General features: G+C 61.4%; 1 protein-coding gene across 1 annotated transcript in view; it reads right to left on the bottom strand.

Moving 5' to 3' along the window:
- KCNH6 (potassium voltage-gated channel subfamily H member 6) overlaps positions 1–14,134 on the bottom strand; it is a 33,744-nt gene extending 19,610 nt beyond the window's left edge. Inside the window, exons 1-3 of the mRNA XM_074162945.1 lie at positions 14,059–14,134; positions 10,671–10,901; positions 2,106–2,261 (exon numbers count right to left, since the gene is read on the bottom strand). Of these exons, the coding sequence (XP_074019046.1) occupies positions 2,106–2,261; positions 10,671–10,901; positions 14,059–14,134 (463 nt within the window). The remainder of the gene's footprint in view (positions 1–2,105; positions 2,262–10,670; positions 10,902–14,058) is intronic.
- Between the last annotated feature and the right edge of the window lie 1,327 nt (positions 14,135–15,461).

Below are 15,461 nucleotides of genomic sequence, written 5' to 3'. Positions count from 1 at the left end.
ACCGCCGATCCACTCGGGCAGGCTCCCAAACTGCCCAGCTCCCCAAAAATGCCCCCGTGGATGGGGGCACCCACACGGGCTCCCTCTGCTCACCCCATCCCCGCCATCCAGAGCAGCTTCTCCGCTGGAAGAAGCGAAGCAGCCGCCTTCCCCTGCACACCAGTGAGCCAGGGACCGGCAACGCAGCTGCCTGCGGCCGTGTAATTAAAGACTGAGTCAGAAAACCCGTGCAGGAGAGACCGATCTGGGCTGGCGCCAGCAGCTCTGGCCGTTCCGCACTCCCTGGTGCTGGAGTGGGAAACCCGCCCCACGCTCCCAGGGATGCGCAGCGCAACCTCCGACGCGCAGGAAAGCAAGAGGAACCCCTTTTATCTGGGTGCCTTCTGCAGCCAAAGGTACATCTCGGGGCGGGATGGGTTACGGATGCATCGTATCTCGAGGCGTACTGAGAGCTGAGGGGGCTGCAAAGCAACACTGGTGCTGGCATTTAGGATTTCCTCAGCAGCCCGGGCACAGAGGCTAACTGGTACTAAAGCAATACACCAAAAATAGGAATCTCATCACTTCATAGACATAAGAGCACATGCACAGGTTATATATACATTCACACGCATATGTCCGTTAAGTCCCATGGGCGTATGCCTGAGGATATATAAAACCCGTCACCACACACAGCGTCTCTGCTGGTACCCGCTGCCACACACGCAAGCACCTCAATGGCTCCGGGATGTATATATGCACCGAGTGTGAATGCATTAAAACTCACATTACCGTACCGATACAACAGGCAGCGTGAAGGGGCCCCGTCAGTCCCCGATGCGGCCCTGGCCCTGGCTTTGGTCCCTCTGTGCCACCCCACGTGCCATAGAATCACAGAATGGTTTGGGTTGGAAGGGACCTTAAAGCCCATCCAGTGCCACCCCCTGCCCTGGGCAGGGACACCTCCCACCAGACCAGGTTGCTCAAAGCCCCCTCCAACCTGGCCTTGAACCCCTCCAGGGATGGGGCAGCCACAGCTTCTCTGGGCAACCTGGGCCAGGCTCTCACCACCCTCAGTGTAAAAAAAATTCTTCCTTATGGGGGGATTGACTTGTGCTGCTCCCACACTTTAAACCCTGCCCTGCCTAAAGCCTCCCTACAGTGACCCACACCCCCAGGAAGTCTTTGCATGAAGATATATGTCGGATTATTTCCCTGCTTAATAGGTGACGCGCCGCAGAGTGTACAACAGGATATTTAGAAGCCACAGCTCTCCTTCCCGTGGTCACATCTAACATCTGCATCCCTGAGTATCCACGTCCCCTGGAGAGCCTCACCACGGCTTCCCTTTGATCCAGCCTTCCCAAAAAAGGGAGTTTGAATTTTCCACTGCCTCCAAAAGCCCCACAAAACCTCGGGACGAGCCTGGGACGGTGGGGAACAGCCCAGAGCTGGGACAGGCTCAGAGCCATCCCAGCGCAACCATCCTTGTGCCGTTCACCTGGGGTTCTGTCCCCATAGCACAGCCCTGCTGTGGGTGACACCAAATAGCTCCTGGCCCTCCCAGTGACCCCACAAGCGGATCCTGTCCCACACCAGCACCTCCTGCCCCGGCCAACGTGGTGCTACACGTATGCAGGAGGGGCCCGAGGTGCTGCTGGCAAAAACCTCCCAGCATTAAATACGGAAAGGACGCAGAAAGGCAGAGGGGCTCGACAGCTCCACTCGCAGCGAGAAACACCCTCGCCTTAAAAATGCTCCATCCCGCGCAGGGGGGTCCGTCCCCAGCCTGTCCCCAGGTCCCCGGGGGTTCGGTAGGGGTGTGCGGGCAGGTCTGCGGGCAAGGGGCTGCGCAGGGAGCACAGCTGGCTCAAAAGCCCTTTTTTTCCACCCAGTTCGTGTTTAACTGGATCAGTCCCCAAGCAGGCGGAGCTGGGGCTGTGCAGAAACACAAACCTCTGCCCCTGGGCACTCTGTGGGGCTCAGCCCCACGGCGCAGCATCCTGCCCTGCCACGGGTGCATCCTTCAGCCCCCAACAAGCTCCCGAGAGAACTGTGGGATGGGGATAGCCCCGAGGATGCTGCGCCGCCCTCCCGCCATCCCCACCGTCCCCGGTGACACCCACCTCCGCGCCAGCTCTGGGACAGGCGCTGGTGCAGGCTCCGGCTGGCGCTCTTGGCCATGAGCTGCGCCAGGTCCTCGAAGTTGAGGATGAACATGATGACGACGCCTTCCTCGTTCTTCACCGGCACCACGTCCACCAGGCAGCGGAAACACGAGGCTGCCGAGCAGAGACAGGCTCAGGAGGGGGCCGCGCAGAGGGATGTGACCACCCACCTCTCCCCCAGCACAAAGCATTTGTGGCATAAAAGTATTTTTTTAAGCACTGGGATGGGTGCAATCCCTGCTGGCGGGGACTGGAGGATTTGGAAGCCGATCCGAGCCCTGGGAAAGGGCCGTATCCCTGCAGCATCCCAGCTCGCACAGACTGCATCTTGCCTTTTTTTTTGGTCCCAGACAGTCATTTATATTAATGTACTTTAGAGCAGCAATTAAAGAGTAGGTAATTAAGAACTCAGAAATCCCAGGTAGTGGTTTAACCTCATTAAGCATGCTGCTTGTAATCATGACATAGCTAATTGCCCTGCGATCGCCAGGCAGTTTTTTGGGGCTGACTTTGGCCATCTCGTGTCCTGGATGTGGGCAATGGGGGTGAGGCCGACCCCGTGCCCCATCCCAACCTGGGCAGCAGGAGGTGGTGGAATTGGTGTGATGGTCCCCAAGGACATCCCCTAAAGGCCCTGGCACGGAGAGCTCAGGCACAGGCTCATCTCACTCCTGCCATGGGGAAACTGAGGCACGGGGGGGGGGGGCGGGACGACAAGGACTGGCTCAGTGTCCTGGGAGCAGGGGGGGCTGCAGGAAGGACCCCAAACGTGGCCACAGGGCACAAGGCCATGTGGAGTTGCCTGTTTGATGCCGACTCAACACCATGGTCCTGCTTGTGCCGGCAGCCAGGTGCCAGTTTGCAATTCAGGGCACCCAAAAATACCTGTAGGTCTTTCCCAAAGCAGCAAGTGGAGGATACAGGGGGATTCCCACCCCACTTTATTCCCCCAAAATCCTTCAAAATCTCTACTTGAAAGTATCGTCACTGTGTGTCCCTTCCTTGAGCTGTCTCCTGTTGCGGGACTCCCTGAGCCACAGCCACAGCCCAGCTGGAAAAACCCCCTGAACCCTTCCTGGGCTCCTACCCCAAACCTCCTAGAAACGACGGAGCAACTAGGTCCAGCTGTCCGGCTGGTCCAGAGCAAAGCAACCTCCTTCCAGGGCAGTTTTTGCCCGGTGCGGATCCCTGATCTCGTCTTTTCCCCGCGCTCTGATTACCAGGGATTAGCGGATCCAGCAGGGATGTGCTGCCGGCCCGATCCCATCCGCCGTTCTCCCGCTCTCGCCACGGCCGGGCTCCGGCCGGGAGGGGGATGTTGGCCTTTCTGCGTATAATTTTAAGGAGCTCAGGGCCTCCCGTAATCAGGAGCAGATGGCCGGCATCGGGCAACTTCAAAATCTGCCGTGACGTCAGGGATGTACACAGACACACAGACACACGCACACACACACACACACACACACACACAAGAACGGGAAAGAAATGGATATGGTGAAATCCGTTTAAAGGGCCCAGCAGCCCGGATTATTTCTTTCTTTCTTTCTTTCATCGTTGTTCACCACAGGGAGAGGAAATCCACTTAAACGTGTGAGCTGGGGAGGAGGTGGTGGTGGTGGGATTTTCAGCAGATAAAGCTGTTTCGAAGGGACGCACGGGCACGCTGCGGGCTACCTGCGTGTGGGGACGGAAAGAAATGAGCCCTTTTCCCTCCCTTTGTCAGGATTTTTAGGGATCTAAAAGGCGAGCGGTGTCCTTTAGGTGATGCTGAGTGAGGGATGTGTCCCGCGGGATGGCACACGCCCGGCGGGATGATCCGGTGCCACCCCTGGGATGCTGTGGCTCTGCCGGTGCCGATATTGGTGTGTGCAGGGGGTGTGCGTGTGTGTGCCCACTCGCCTGCGTGGGTGATGCCCGGCAGCACCTGATGCTTTCTCCTTTTGTGTGTTGAAAAATGATGGGTTTTTTTTTTTCTCCCCACAAGTGACTTCAAAGCATCACCAACTTCCCCAGGACCCGCAGCCCTGTGGGGTTCATTGGCATGGGCAGCCACCAGCTCCATGCTTCCTCTCTCGGACTGGGAATCCTGATCCAGTCAGTCTGATCCTGGCTCATGTGCTCTGCCCTGCTGCATCCCTTTCACTGCTTCACTTTTCCTTCCTAAGCCCCTCCACGGTGGTCTCTGAGCTGTTCTCATGGAGGACCAGATCCTGGCAGGCCCTATGTGGCATGGAAAGGGTTAATCCCATGGCCGATGCTCAACAGCTGAAAACTGGGCCCCAGTTACATCCAGTTGGAGGGATATAAGGAGCAGCTGGGAGGAGGCTGGGGTTGGGTTTGGGAGGCAGCTGGTGCCAGGGTTGATCCTGCAAATCTGGAAGGTGCTGAGCCTGAGCAGCCCTGGCCGGGGCTGCTGCGAGCCCCAGTGCTGATCCCTTCTTAAATTAAATAAATAGACTATTCCTGTAGGGGGGGACCTACAATGATCATCTAGTCCAACTGCCTGATCAGTTCAGGGCTGATCAAAAGTTAATTGGGGGGGGGACACCCTCCAAAACCAGGGGAATTGTCCCAAAAGTGGCCCTGCCAGGCACAGCCCTCCCTGCATGCCAGGAGCTCAGTGCCTGCTCAGACCTGCACCCCGTAGCATGGATGGCGTCGAGGGGATGATGGAGCATCAGGGCCAAGGGTAGGAGCAACGGGTTCCTTTAAGCCTGTCCCAAAGACAGGGCAGTCCCCCAGGATTTGGGGTCTCTGGGCAGCTGTGATTTGGGGTACCCCCAGCTTTGCGGAAAGGCTGCAGCTGGGAGACCCCTGGCACCCTCTGTCATGACTCGATTTCCCTGTGGAGAGCCAGCCTGGGCTCTGCAAATGCCGAGCTTCCCCATCCTTCCCCCAAAAACCGGGCACCCCAAACCTGCTGCGGTGCTGGTGGGCTCAGCCGGCCCTGGGAGGGACCCCCAGCCCTGGGAGGGACCCCAGCCCTGCGCTCCCATCCTCGTTCCTCGATCGACTGTCTCCATCCATCTGCCTGTCTCTTCCCTTCAGCTGTTCGGCTAATCTGTCTCCATCCATCTAATTTTATCCAGCCGCCAAATGATCTCTTGGAGGAGCCCCGGGGGCATTCGCAACCTGCCTGTGCTCGGTGGGGCTGTCTCTGTGCCCATCCGGGGTGAAACTCAGCCCGGGGCGGGGGTGGTGGGGTGCAGAAAGGGCTCGGCAGGAGGGATGTGACCATGGATGCTTTTTTGGAGGGTCCCACACCCACTGGGATGGGTTTGCGTGGGCTGGGAAAAACACCTCATTCCCTAAAACCCCGGGCTGGGTGGGATCTTCCCAGCACCCAGCCCAACTCCCCCAAACTGAGCGCTCGGAGGTTTGCGCTTTCTGACCCATCTTGTCTTCTGACCTTGATAAAAGCGAGCACTTAATAACATTAAAAATGTCATCGTCGGGGGCCCTCCCTCCCCGGTCCTCTTATCCTCCGCGGCTGCCGGTGGTTAATGCATTTGTTGGTATCATCAGTATTAAACTAATCAACAGGACACGGGGGTTTCCGAGAGCCGGACACAAACCAGTATTGTTATGAATATTAAAAAAGCAAGCTATTAATCTGCCCTCGGAGCTCTTACCGAGTCCTTCCCCCCCGCCGGCCGGGAGATTTAATCTGCAGGGTCTCATGGCAGAGTGGCTAAATCTATAGTGGCATTATATAACGGAGGGGAGGAGAGGGGCTGGGAAGGGCACGGAGGGGACAAGGATGGGGACCGGGACAGGGATGGGGATGGAGTTGTGCTCTGGGACTGGCTGGCACGCCCGGGGAGATGCTCGGGAGGGCTGAGCCTTGCTCCCGTCCGGGGGATAAATCAGTGTCAGGGCTGGGTAGAAACTTCAAAGGGAAGCGCAGATTGCTGGGAGGCCCTACAGCAAATCCTCCAGGCGGGATGGAAAATGATGGAGGGCGGGGGCTGAGCCGGTGGGAGGTGGGTCACCCTGGGGGTCTGGGGTGAGTGATGGGTGCTGGGGAGCCCCCGCACCCGGGGCCAGAATTCCCCTGCACCAGCCCATCTCCCCACACCCAAGAGGGGCATCAGGAGATTGAAACCCACTGGGACACCAGAGTGGCAAAAATGCTCCTTGCAACAGTCCCTGAACTGCTAAAATGACCTTATTAAGTAACGGCGGCAGGACGGAGGTCACCCCCTGTGCGGTGACGAAGAGCAGGGATTTCTGCGCTTAGCGGGAACTCGCCGGTCGGAAGCAGCAGCAGCGGAGGGGGAAAACCTGGGGCCTCGGGCAGCTGAGGGTACCCACCACCACCGTGGCCGCAAGAAGGATGCCTCCAAGCCTGGCGGGATGTTCTGGGGGTGCAGGTGGGAGGATACTTTGATCCCCAGGAGCCAAAAGAACCCCCGGATCAATACAGGGGGTTGGCAAAACGCAGCTTAACCTCTGCTGCAAGCGAAGCGAGTGGCCGCATCCAGGCCCACGGTCCTTCCATTCCTAAATCCCAGCCGGCAGCAGGAATTAGTCCAGCTTAGTGTGGGGCTGCGCGGCCAAACCGCAGCCCTGACAGCATTTCCCAGGGCTGTCTGGCCATCCCAAGGGCCCTGTCCCCATGGCACGTAGGGCCACCTCCCACTGAGGATGCAGCAACCAGTGAGGATGGGGATGGAGGGTTTGGGGTGGGAATTGGGGGCTCTGCCAGGGGAGGGTCTTCAGGAAAAAGCCTCCTGGGAAGCATCCAGGGTGGTGCTGGGGATGCTCTGGTCCTGTCCCTCTGTTCGTGGGACATGTGGTCAGGGCACAAACCATGCAAGGAGAAGCAGAGGATGGAAAACGTGTCTCTTCCAGCTTTTTGCCCCGATTGTACCGTCCTGAGGGCAGCGCCGGGGCAGTGGGGGTGGCTGGAGCTGTGGCGCAGCCGTGCCAAGGACAGCAGAGTCGGCCCCGCAGTGCAGGATCTCCGGGACCGAAGATTTGTCATTGCGAGGCGGGATGTTTATAAGTCCCCGTCTGGAGTCGGGCCATGGTGTACGTCCCTTTCCCGAGGTCACAGCCCAGCTCTGACGAGCCCGACCCTTAAAGGAACGCAAAGCAAACGGCCCGGGCTTGGCTTAAACCCCACATTTTTGTACAAGCAAAGAACTAAAGTTGGGGTTGGGGTTTTGTCAGCAAGCTGTGCCTCCCTGCTCCTCTGCCACCCGGGAGGTCCCCTCTGTCCTCCCTCATCCACCCCACGGAGCAGCAGCAGAGGCTCCCTGGGGCTCCTGGCACTGGCCCCCAGCCCCAACGGTGCCAGGCTCCGGCAGCTGCCGGTGGGATTTGCCCTCCTGCTTCCAGTGAGCGCTTTGGGCACATGGCACATTGCTGTTTATAAAGCTTACGGAGAAACCTTGGCCGGATCCATCCCCGTCTGCCTCAGCCAGGGCTTCCTGGCCGCAGCCGATGGAGGGGCGATTGCTGCGCTGCGGATGTGCCCCGGGCTGGGGACAGAGTCCCCCTGTCCCCTTTGGGTGCAGTGACACCCCACAACCCCTGCCTGCCCGGCCACCAGCCCCGCGGGCATCCCATGGGGAGCTGTGGGGAGACATCCTGGGTGACACCGGGCGCCCCAATCACTCTGTGATGTCCCCCCTCCTCCCAGAGCCCCCAGGGGAAATCCTGGCTTACAGCACCAGTGTAACGAGTTTGCCGGGCTGATCTGCTCCCTAATCCCCGGTCCCAGGGGACAGGAACAACAAACTGCTCCTGCTGGAGGGGACCAGCCATGGGCTCTGCCCGGGGGGGACGGAGGGGCCGGGGCTGCAGGCAGCGGCTGCCCCACCAGCTGCTCCTGCTGCCTCAGCCCCGCATCTCCCCTTTCATATTCATAAGCATCACATTCGTGCAGATTAAGCGGGAGCGGGCGCTGCCAGCTGCTGCCGCTCGGGCCATGCCAGCGCCGCGGCGCCCAGCACCTGTGGCCACTGGCCCCGCTCCGGGGACCTCCGGGGGCTCTCGCTGGTGGCTTCACTGCAAAGCACGTCATCCTTGGGGGGAAAAAAACCCAACCCTGGATGCAGCTCAGCCCCACCAGCCCGTCGGTGCCATTCCCAAGGGATGCTGGAAGGGGCTCAGCTCAGCCCTGGACACTGCAGGGAGCGTGTCCCCAGGGCTGGTGGCCGTGGCCGCTCTTTGCCACAGCAGGAGCTGATCCCGTAATGACCCCCCTGGCTGGGGCAGCCCCAGCTGTGCAGCATCTTGTAAGAAAATTAACTTTTCACTGATCTCCCAGCTTTGAGCGAGGGATTAGAGCCCACACGCGCTGTGGCCGGGCTCTCCCCTCTTTCTGAGACCTTTTTGGGGCTGCCGTGGCAGGGAGGGACAACTGCCCTTGCTGGGATGGTCCCATCTTCCCCAACTGGACTTAGTTCTTGGCTCAATTTCAGCTGCCCAGAGGTGGGCTTGCCAACGACACCAGTGGCTCCTTTTATAATTAGCTAATGACGGCACGGGTGGCCGGGTGAGGACTGAGCAGCGAGGCTGCCCTCAGGGACATGCATCACCCCATACAGCATCCTGCCTGTGCATGGGCAGAGCCACCCACGGGTGCCCCCCTTAACCACCTACCTCCATCCATCCCACCCTGGCCCTGACTGGGGGGGGGGGGGGGGGCTCCGACAGGCAGCTTTGGGGTATAATATTGTCTCTGGCAACCAGAAAAGCCAGGAAACAACCCCGCGAGCTGCAGAGCCCGGAGTACCGCAGTAATAAACAGCAGGTCGAGGCTGGAGATTGGTGCTGCTGGTATGAAAAGGAGGACAGGCAGGTTCGGAGCCTCCGCCGGCTAATTAAGCAGCAGCTCCCTATAATGCGAAGGCCTTTTCTTTGCCGATAAGACCCATTTATAATGGGCTGAGCGGTTGCAGGCTGAGTGCTGGGGGGAAACAATCGGAAAGCATATTGCTGGTGGGGCTGGGTTTTAAAAATAGACATGAAGGGTTTGCTTCTGGGCTTTTTTTTTTTTTCCCCTCTCTTTTTTTTTTTTTAATAAAAAAGAGAAGAAAGCAGCTCAGAGCTGCGCTGAGAGTTTCCCGTGGCCTAGAGGAAGAGCAGGGCTCCGAGGAGAGCACCGAGCATCCTGCCAGCCCGGCAGGAAGGCTTCAAAGCGAGGAGGATGGCTTTGGATCGGGGTCCCTGCCGAGCGGTCCTCGGGGAAGGATGGGGAAACTATCCCGAGGGAGGGGAACGGGGCTGCACACGCTGTCCTTGCTACGGCCACGCGTTGGCGTTGGGCTGGGAGCAGGGGGACAGCATGTGCCCGCTTCTCCTCGTGCCTCCTGGGCTGCGCTGGGCTCCAGCCAGCCCCCTGCAAACCCGCAGCGGCCGAGGGGGGAACCATAGCCCAGCCCTGGCACCGCTGCCTGGCCCCGCAGGACAGACCCCACAGGGAAGAGCCTCAATAGGGTCCCTCGGCGAGGACGGGATGAAAATCGTATGGGAAACGTGACCGGTGAGCAGCCTGATCCTGCCACCACGCAGGGTCCGGCCCCGCTGGGTTCACCGTGTGGGTTAACAGGCAGGGGTGCTGCCAGCGGACAATTCCCGGGGCCAATACGCTGGCACCTGGATGCCAGCCCAGGAGATAAGGTCTGGGAGGGAGGCCAGGACACCCACAGATAGGGTGCCGGGCTGGGAGCCAGGGCTCCTGCCGCCTTCTTCCCTTCGCTTCCAGTTCTTTCTCCACCCTGCCACCCCGGGAGCTGCCAACGGTGGGGCGCAGCCCCTTGCTCAGGCCAAGCCCCATCAATATGATGGGAAAAGCCTCATAAAGCGATGGGAAAGCTCCACAGGTTGAAAAAAGGGAAATACTTAATATTTTTAACCTCTAGCAAGCACCCGATCTGCGTTCCCCCTGCCTCTGGGAGCCATGGCCTCTTGCTGGTTTGCAGCACCAAGCACTAAATATTTATCTAACTTCCTGCAGTATTAGAACTAATCACTAGTATTTTCCATCAAAGCTTCATTTTCATCTTAACGTAATTCCATCTGTGCACGCATAGCTGCATCCTGCTCGCTGGAAAGGCAGCTCCCAGGCCATCGGCTGCACCCGCTTTCGGCAGAGACGGAGGGTCTGTCTCATCTCATCTCGGAGCACAGACTGGGAGACCCGTGTCCCACTCCGGCTCCTCCATGGGCTTCCCACGGGATCCTCATTCATGTCACTGGGATTCCACCAGTGATGCCATTGCTTGCCCCGGGAGCTCTGAGGCATCACCAAGGGCTCACAAACAACCCGATTCCCAAATAATCTGGCAACAACTTCCAATGCTCAAGGTCCCAATGCCCCCAGTGCCCCATCACAGCAGAGACATCTGCATCCTGCTGGGAGCCACCTCAGCAAAGCCCCAAGTCTGGGTACAATCCTGATGCCCTAGTAGCACCAGATCCTCTTTGCCTCCCATCACCGTCTTCCAACAGCCCAAATCTTGGGCAGGTGACACCTCCCACCACCGGATCGCCCCAAAAAGCGACTCTTACTGTCTTTGCGGTAGTAGAGGATCTCGAGCTTGCACTCCTCGGAGCCGAGCAGGGCTTGGGTGAGCTGGGCGATGGAGCTCTTGGTGGTGTCGGGGCCGGTGAGGAAGTCGCAGGTGCAGGGTCGCTGCATCACCTCCACGCGGGAGTAGCCGAACATCTCGCAGAAGCCGTCGTTGCAGTAGATGATGGCGCAGTTCTCCATCTGGGCGTTGGCGATGAGGAACTTGCGGTCTGAGGGGAGGCAGGAGAGCACCAGGCTTAGGGGGGTGGTGGGGACACGCAGGGACAAAGGACAGCTTGGACGGATGGGGGGTGCTTGGGATTTTTGATGCCACCCGCTGTGGGGCTTGTGCAGGGATGGGCTCCCAGGGGACACTGGTTTGGGGGAAGGACGGCTGGCACCAGCCCTCACCACCCTGGGTGCTGCCCTGCTCTTCAGAGAGAGAAAATTCACCCAATTTCATATGAATCGGTGACCGTGGGGACAGGGGAACGCAGTGGGGGTGTCCCCAGTAAAGGCAGTTTCTGCTGGGGTGGGCCAACCCGCGCAGCCTTGACATCTCACCGCGTGCATGTGGGGACTCGCTGCTGTCTTGTACATGGGCAATCTGTCCCCGACCAGCACTGCAGGCAGAGGGAAGAGCTGCAGCATCTGTCCTTCCCCGGGAGCTTATCAGGGACCTGAGTTATCTCAGAGACTTCCCACCCTTGCTCAGATTTGACTGAAGTCAGGCAAGGGGCAAGAGGAGGAGTGAGCGTGAGGCTTGGCTTCGCGGGCAGCCGGGTGAAACCCGTCACACTAATGATTCTCCTAATGTTTTATAGGATAATTGTGCCTTCGGGCTGAAGCTGAAACCCAGACCCCCTTGGGCTGTGTGGCCCCTGTGCTCTAGAAGAAAGGGCTCGGGTGGAAGAAAGGGGAAACTGAGGCAGGGAGCAGTGCTGCCCCATCCCCTCCTGCTGCTGCAGCCACCTGGGCTGGGCTGGGAATGGACTCCCTGTCATTCCGGGGTGTGTGGCAGCACTGCCCAGCCCACATCATCCAGCCCAGGTGGAGCCAATTCCATCCTTATCCAGGGGGAGACCCAGCTTCGATTTGGTTTGATTTTTGGTTTATTTTTTCAAGAAGATCAGGGGATGCTGGGCTAGGGAGGACCCTCTCTGGGACAGGTTTCCTGGGATGTGGCAGGGGGATGTGGATGCTGATGTGATGGATGCTGCTCCCCCCCCCTCCCAGCAGCATCTCCCTCAGCATTTGGCATCGGCTCCGGGCTGGAGCCGGAGGCTGGTCGGAGCAGAGGGTCCATTTGGAGGCTGCCTCCCAGCCCAGACCCCAATTAATCTCCTGGATTACCCAGGAATGGCATCTGCAGCCTGCGTGCTCCAGAGCCCCACTGTGCTCCTGCCTCGCGGGGAATTTCACCCAAACGCGGGAGAAACCTCCGCATGGCTGCGGCACCCAGCGCCGGGCTCGGTGGGGTGGGGAGACCCCTCCTCAGCACATCGGGGCTCTCCCTAATGTCACCTGCAGAGTCCCAGCGCTGGAGGATGCCTCCCAGTAAAACTAGTGCCTCCAGGGATGCAGTGCTGAGGTCTCCCGCTTCATCCCACCCTGTGACAGGCCTTGGTGGCCCTTTGTGGGGGACTCCCACCCAGGCACCTTTCCCTCTCCCACGCAGGGAGACGGCTGGTGCCGGCGCTGCAAACAGCACAAACCGCCACGGCCAAACGTTTCCCAGTTTCCCCTTCCCAATCCTTCTCCATCCAAATCGCTCTGCCAGCTGGAAGGCGGCACAAGGAGGGGACGTTCCCTCAAATCCCTGCTCCTGGGGCGGGCTCCCCACCACCGATAAAGGTTTCCCCGTCCAGCGCCAGCCCCGAGGGCCGGATCCAGGCTGGGCTGGCGCAGGACAGGATTTACGGTGCTGGCGGGGCGCCGGAGCAAGCTGTGCTGCGTGCAGGGGATGTGACCAAGGCCGGGATGGGAAGGAGGTGCAAAGCCAGTTCTCCTTGGGGGGGGTTTCACCCCATATTTGCTTTCTGCCCTGCCCCCACCTGCACCTTTGCCCTTGTCCCCATGGAACCGGGGCTCTGCATCAGCCACGGGAGGGAGGCATTGGGCCTCTCTGGCTCCAGCGGGGACTTTCCGGGTGCAGCTGCACCCATGGAAGATGCAGGGGAGGGCTGGGGGGTGTAGGCATCCATGAGCAGGAGAGGACACGCTGCCAGTGACAGCGATGTGACTGAGGGGGGGAGGGGAGGCTGGTTTGGGGGGAGCGCGGGGCGATGTTTCGGCAGAGCCCAGCTGGTGCCCGACATGGCTGGCAGAGCGCAGGCAGGGAGCAGGCAGGGAGCAGGCAGGGAGCAGGCAGGGAGCAGGCAGGACGAGGGGGCCTGGCTGCTTCCCTGCTGGCACGCTTCACCGCGTGCCCCCGCTGCTCCCCAGCCGCCGCTTCCCAGCGGGGACTGATAGGAACCAGGGACAGTTTTTCTCGCTTTCCGTCCCCAGGGTCACGTCACTCACTGCCAGGGCAGGCAGCGCAGATCTGGCAGGGATGGCAGCGCCAGGGACGTTTGCCCACCCGGCAAACTCAGATACCGGAGAGAAAAACCCCAGTGAGCCGGGGTGATGGGGGGTACACAGCCCCAGAACCCCACAGCATCCCCCCCGGGCACTGCTGTGGGCGACCCCAGTCCCTTGTCCCCCTTCCCCTCGTCCCTGGCTGTGTAGGGGGGACCCAGCCCCATTCAGGTGCCCAGACTGGGAGCGAAGCCCCCGCCGCCTCCTCCCCACGGCCCCCACCCAGCCCCACGCAAACCCCAGCGCTCCCCGGTGCGCACGAACTCTTCGCTGTATTTGACACGAAAACCAGCCCAAAAATTCATATAAAGGGATTACTCGGAGCAACAGCAAATGGCAACATTTCACCAGGGACGGCTGCCTCCGAGCAGCGCGGAGTTGAAGGCAAACAGGCAGCGAGCCCGTCTGCGCTGGCGTACACCCCTCTCCCCCAGCCCTGCCGGCCGGGACCCCCTCCCCGCCACCCCGGGGACCCCCCTCCCAGCCCGGTGACTGCGGGGGGCCGCGGTGTCCCCAGCCCCCGGGGGACCACCGGGCTGGGACCCTTTGTCCCCCTTGTGTCGCCCTGTCTATAAATACCCGCGGGGACACTGCCTGGCTGTCACCCACCCCTTCCCCCCCCCCCCCCCCCCCCCGGGAGGTCACAGGGGCGCCTTCATTTCCCCGGGGACACCCTGCGGGTGCTGCCCTCCCGCCTGTGTCCCCCCCCCAACCCCCCCCCCGTCTGCTTCCCGCTGTGCCCCGAAGTTGGGGGGCCGCCCGCAGCCGCGGGGGGAGCGGGAGCGGGGCCGGGGGTGCGGTACTCACTTTGCCCTTCAAATTTGCGGATGATGGTGTCCAGGTAGGTGTTTTGGGGGGCCACATGGCCCCGGCGTACCGGCATCGCTCCGCCGCTCTGAGCGCCCCGGGAACGGCGCAACTTGCCGCGGGGGCGGCGGGGAGCGCGGCCCGGCCCCGGAGCGGCTCGGTACGGCCCGGCACGGCGCGGCCCCGCTCCGCCTCACCCCAGGGCTGGCCGAGCTCTGGAGCCGAGCCGGCCCGGGGCTCCCATGCTCCCGGTGGCCGGAAGGGGGAACCCCTCCGCCCGCCCTGCCGCGCCCGGCTCCGGGCGGGGGCGGCCGGGGAGGGTGAGGATGGAGGGGGGGGAAGGGGGTGGGGGGGGGGGGAAAGGGGAGGAGGACCCGCTTGAAAGGGAGAGAAAATAATAGAATAAAATAATAAGAGTAGAAATCCCCAAAGTGCTTAGTCACCGCTGTCCCGGCCCGGCGGAGGCTCCGGGGGAGCTCTCAGCAGCAACAGCTGCCGGCCGGGGAGCCGGCACCCCCCGGCGGCCCCCCGGTATCCCCGGTACCCCCCGGCATCCCGCGGCACCGGCACCCGCACGGCACCGCCTGGCACCGGCCCCGCAGGCTGGGGGTGCTCCGGGGCGAGCGCGGGGTGTGGGGGGGGAGCAGGTGGGTGCTTGGGGGGGCGAAGGTGGGGTGCTTGGGGGGCTGGGGCAGGGGGTGATGGGGGGGGTGGCGTCCTTGGGGGGCTGGGACAAGGGGTGCTGGCGGAGTGGAAGTGGGGGCTTTGAGAAGTTGGGACAGGGGGTGAAGGGGAGGTGGAGGTGGCGTCCTTGGGGGGCTGGGACAAGGGGTGCTGGGGGAGTGGAGGTGGGGGCTTTAGGGGGCTGGGACAGGGGGTGATGTGGGGGTTGGAAGTGGGGTCCTTGCAGGGCTGGGACAGGAAGTCCTTGAGGGGGTTTGGAGGATGGGGCTTTGGGGTGCTGGGGAGGATGGAGGCAGGGTCCTTGGGGTGTTGGTATAGGGGGTGCTTGGGGGGATGGATGGGGGATCCTTGGGGGGGCTGGGGCAGGGGGTACTCAAGAATTGGGATGTTGGGACAGGAGGATGTGCTGGGGATGGCGGGGGTTTGGTGGGAGGGCAGGTGAAGGGTGTCGGGGGCGCTGGAGAAGGGGGTGGTGAAGGAAGGGGTGCTGGAGGAGGAGGCACTGGGGCGTGCTGGGAGCTGGGGGGTGGGGATGGTGAAGGAGGGTGGTGAGGGGGTGCAGGGGGTGGTGGAGGAGAGGATGATGGAGGGCGCTGGAGTGCCGGGGGTGGCAGAGGAGGCGATGCCGAGGTGCAGGGGGTGATGCGGGGGGGTGCAGGGGCGGAGGAGGAGATGCAGAGTTGCAGAGGCAGAGGAGGGGGTGCCGGTGTTGGAGGGGG

Source organism: Numenius arquata, chromosome 23 (assembly GCF_964106895.1).
Source record: "Numenius arquata chromosome 23, bNumArq3.hap1.1, whole genome shotgun sequence".
Taxonomy (NCBI): Eukaryota; Metazoa; Chordata; class Aves; order Charadriiformes; family Scolopacidae; genus Numenius; species Numenius arquata.
Note: the sequence above shows the minus strand (reverse complement) of the source record. Positions and strands in the feature narration are given on the sequence as shown.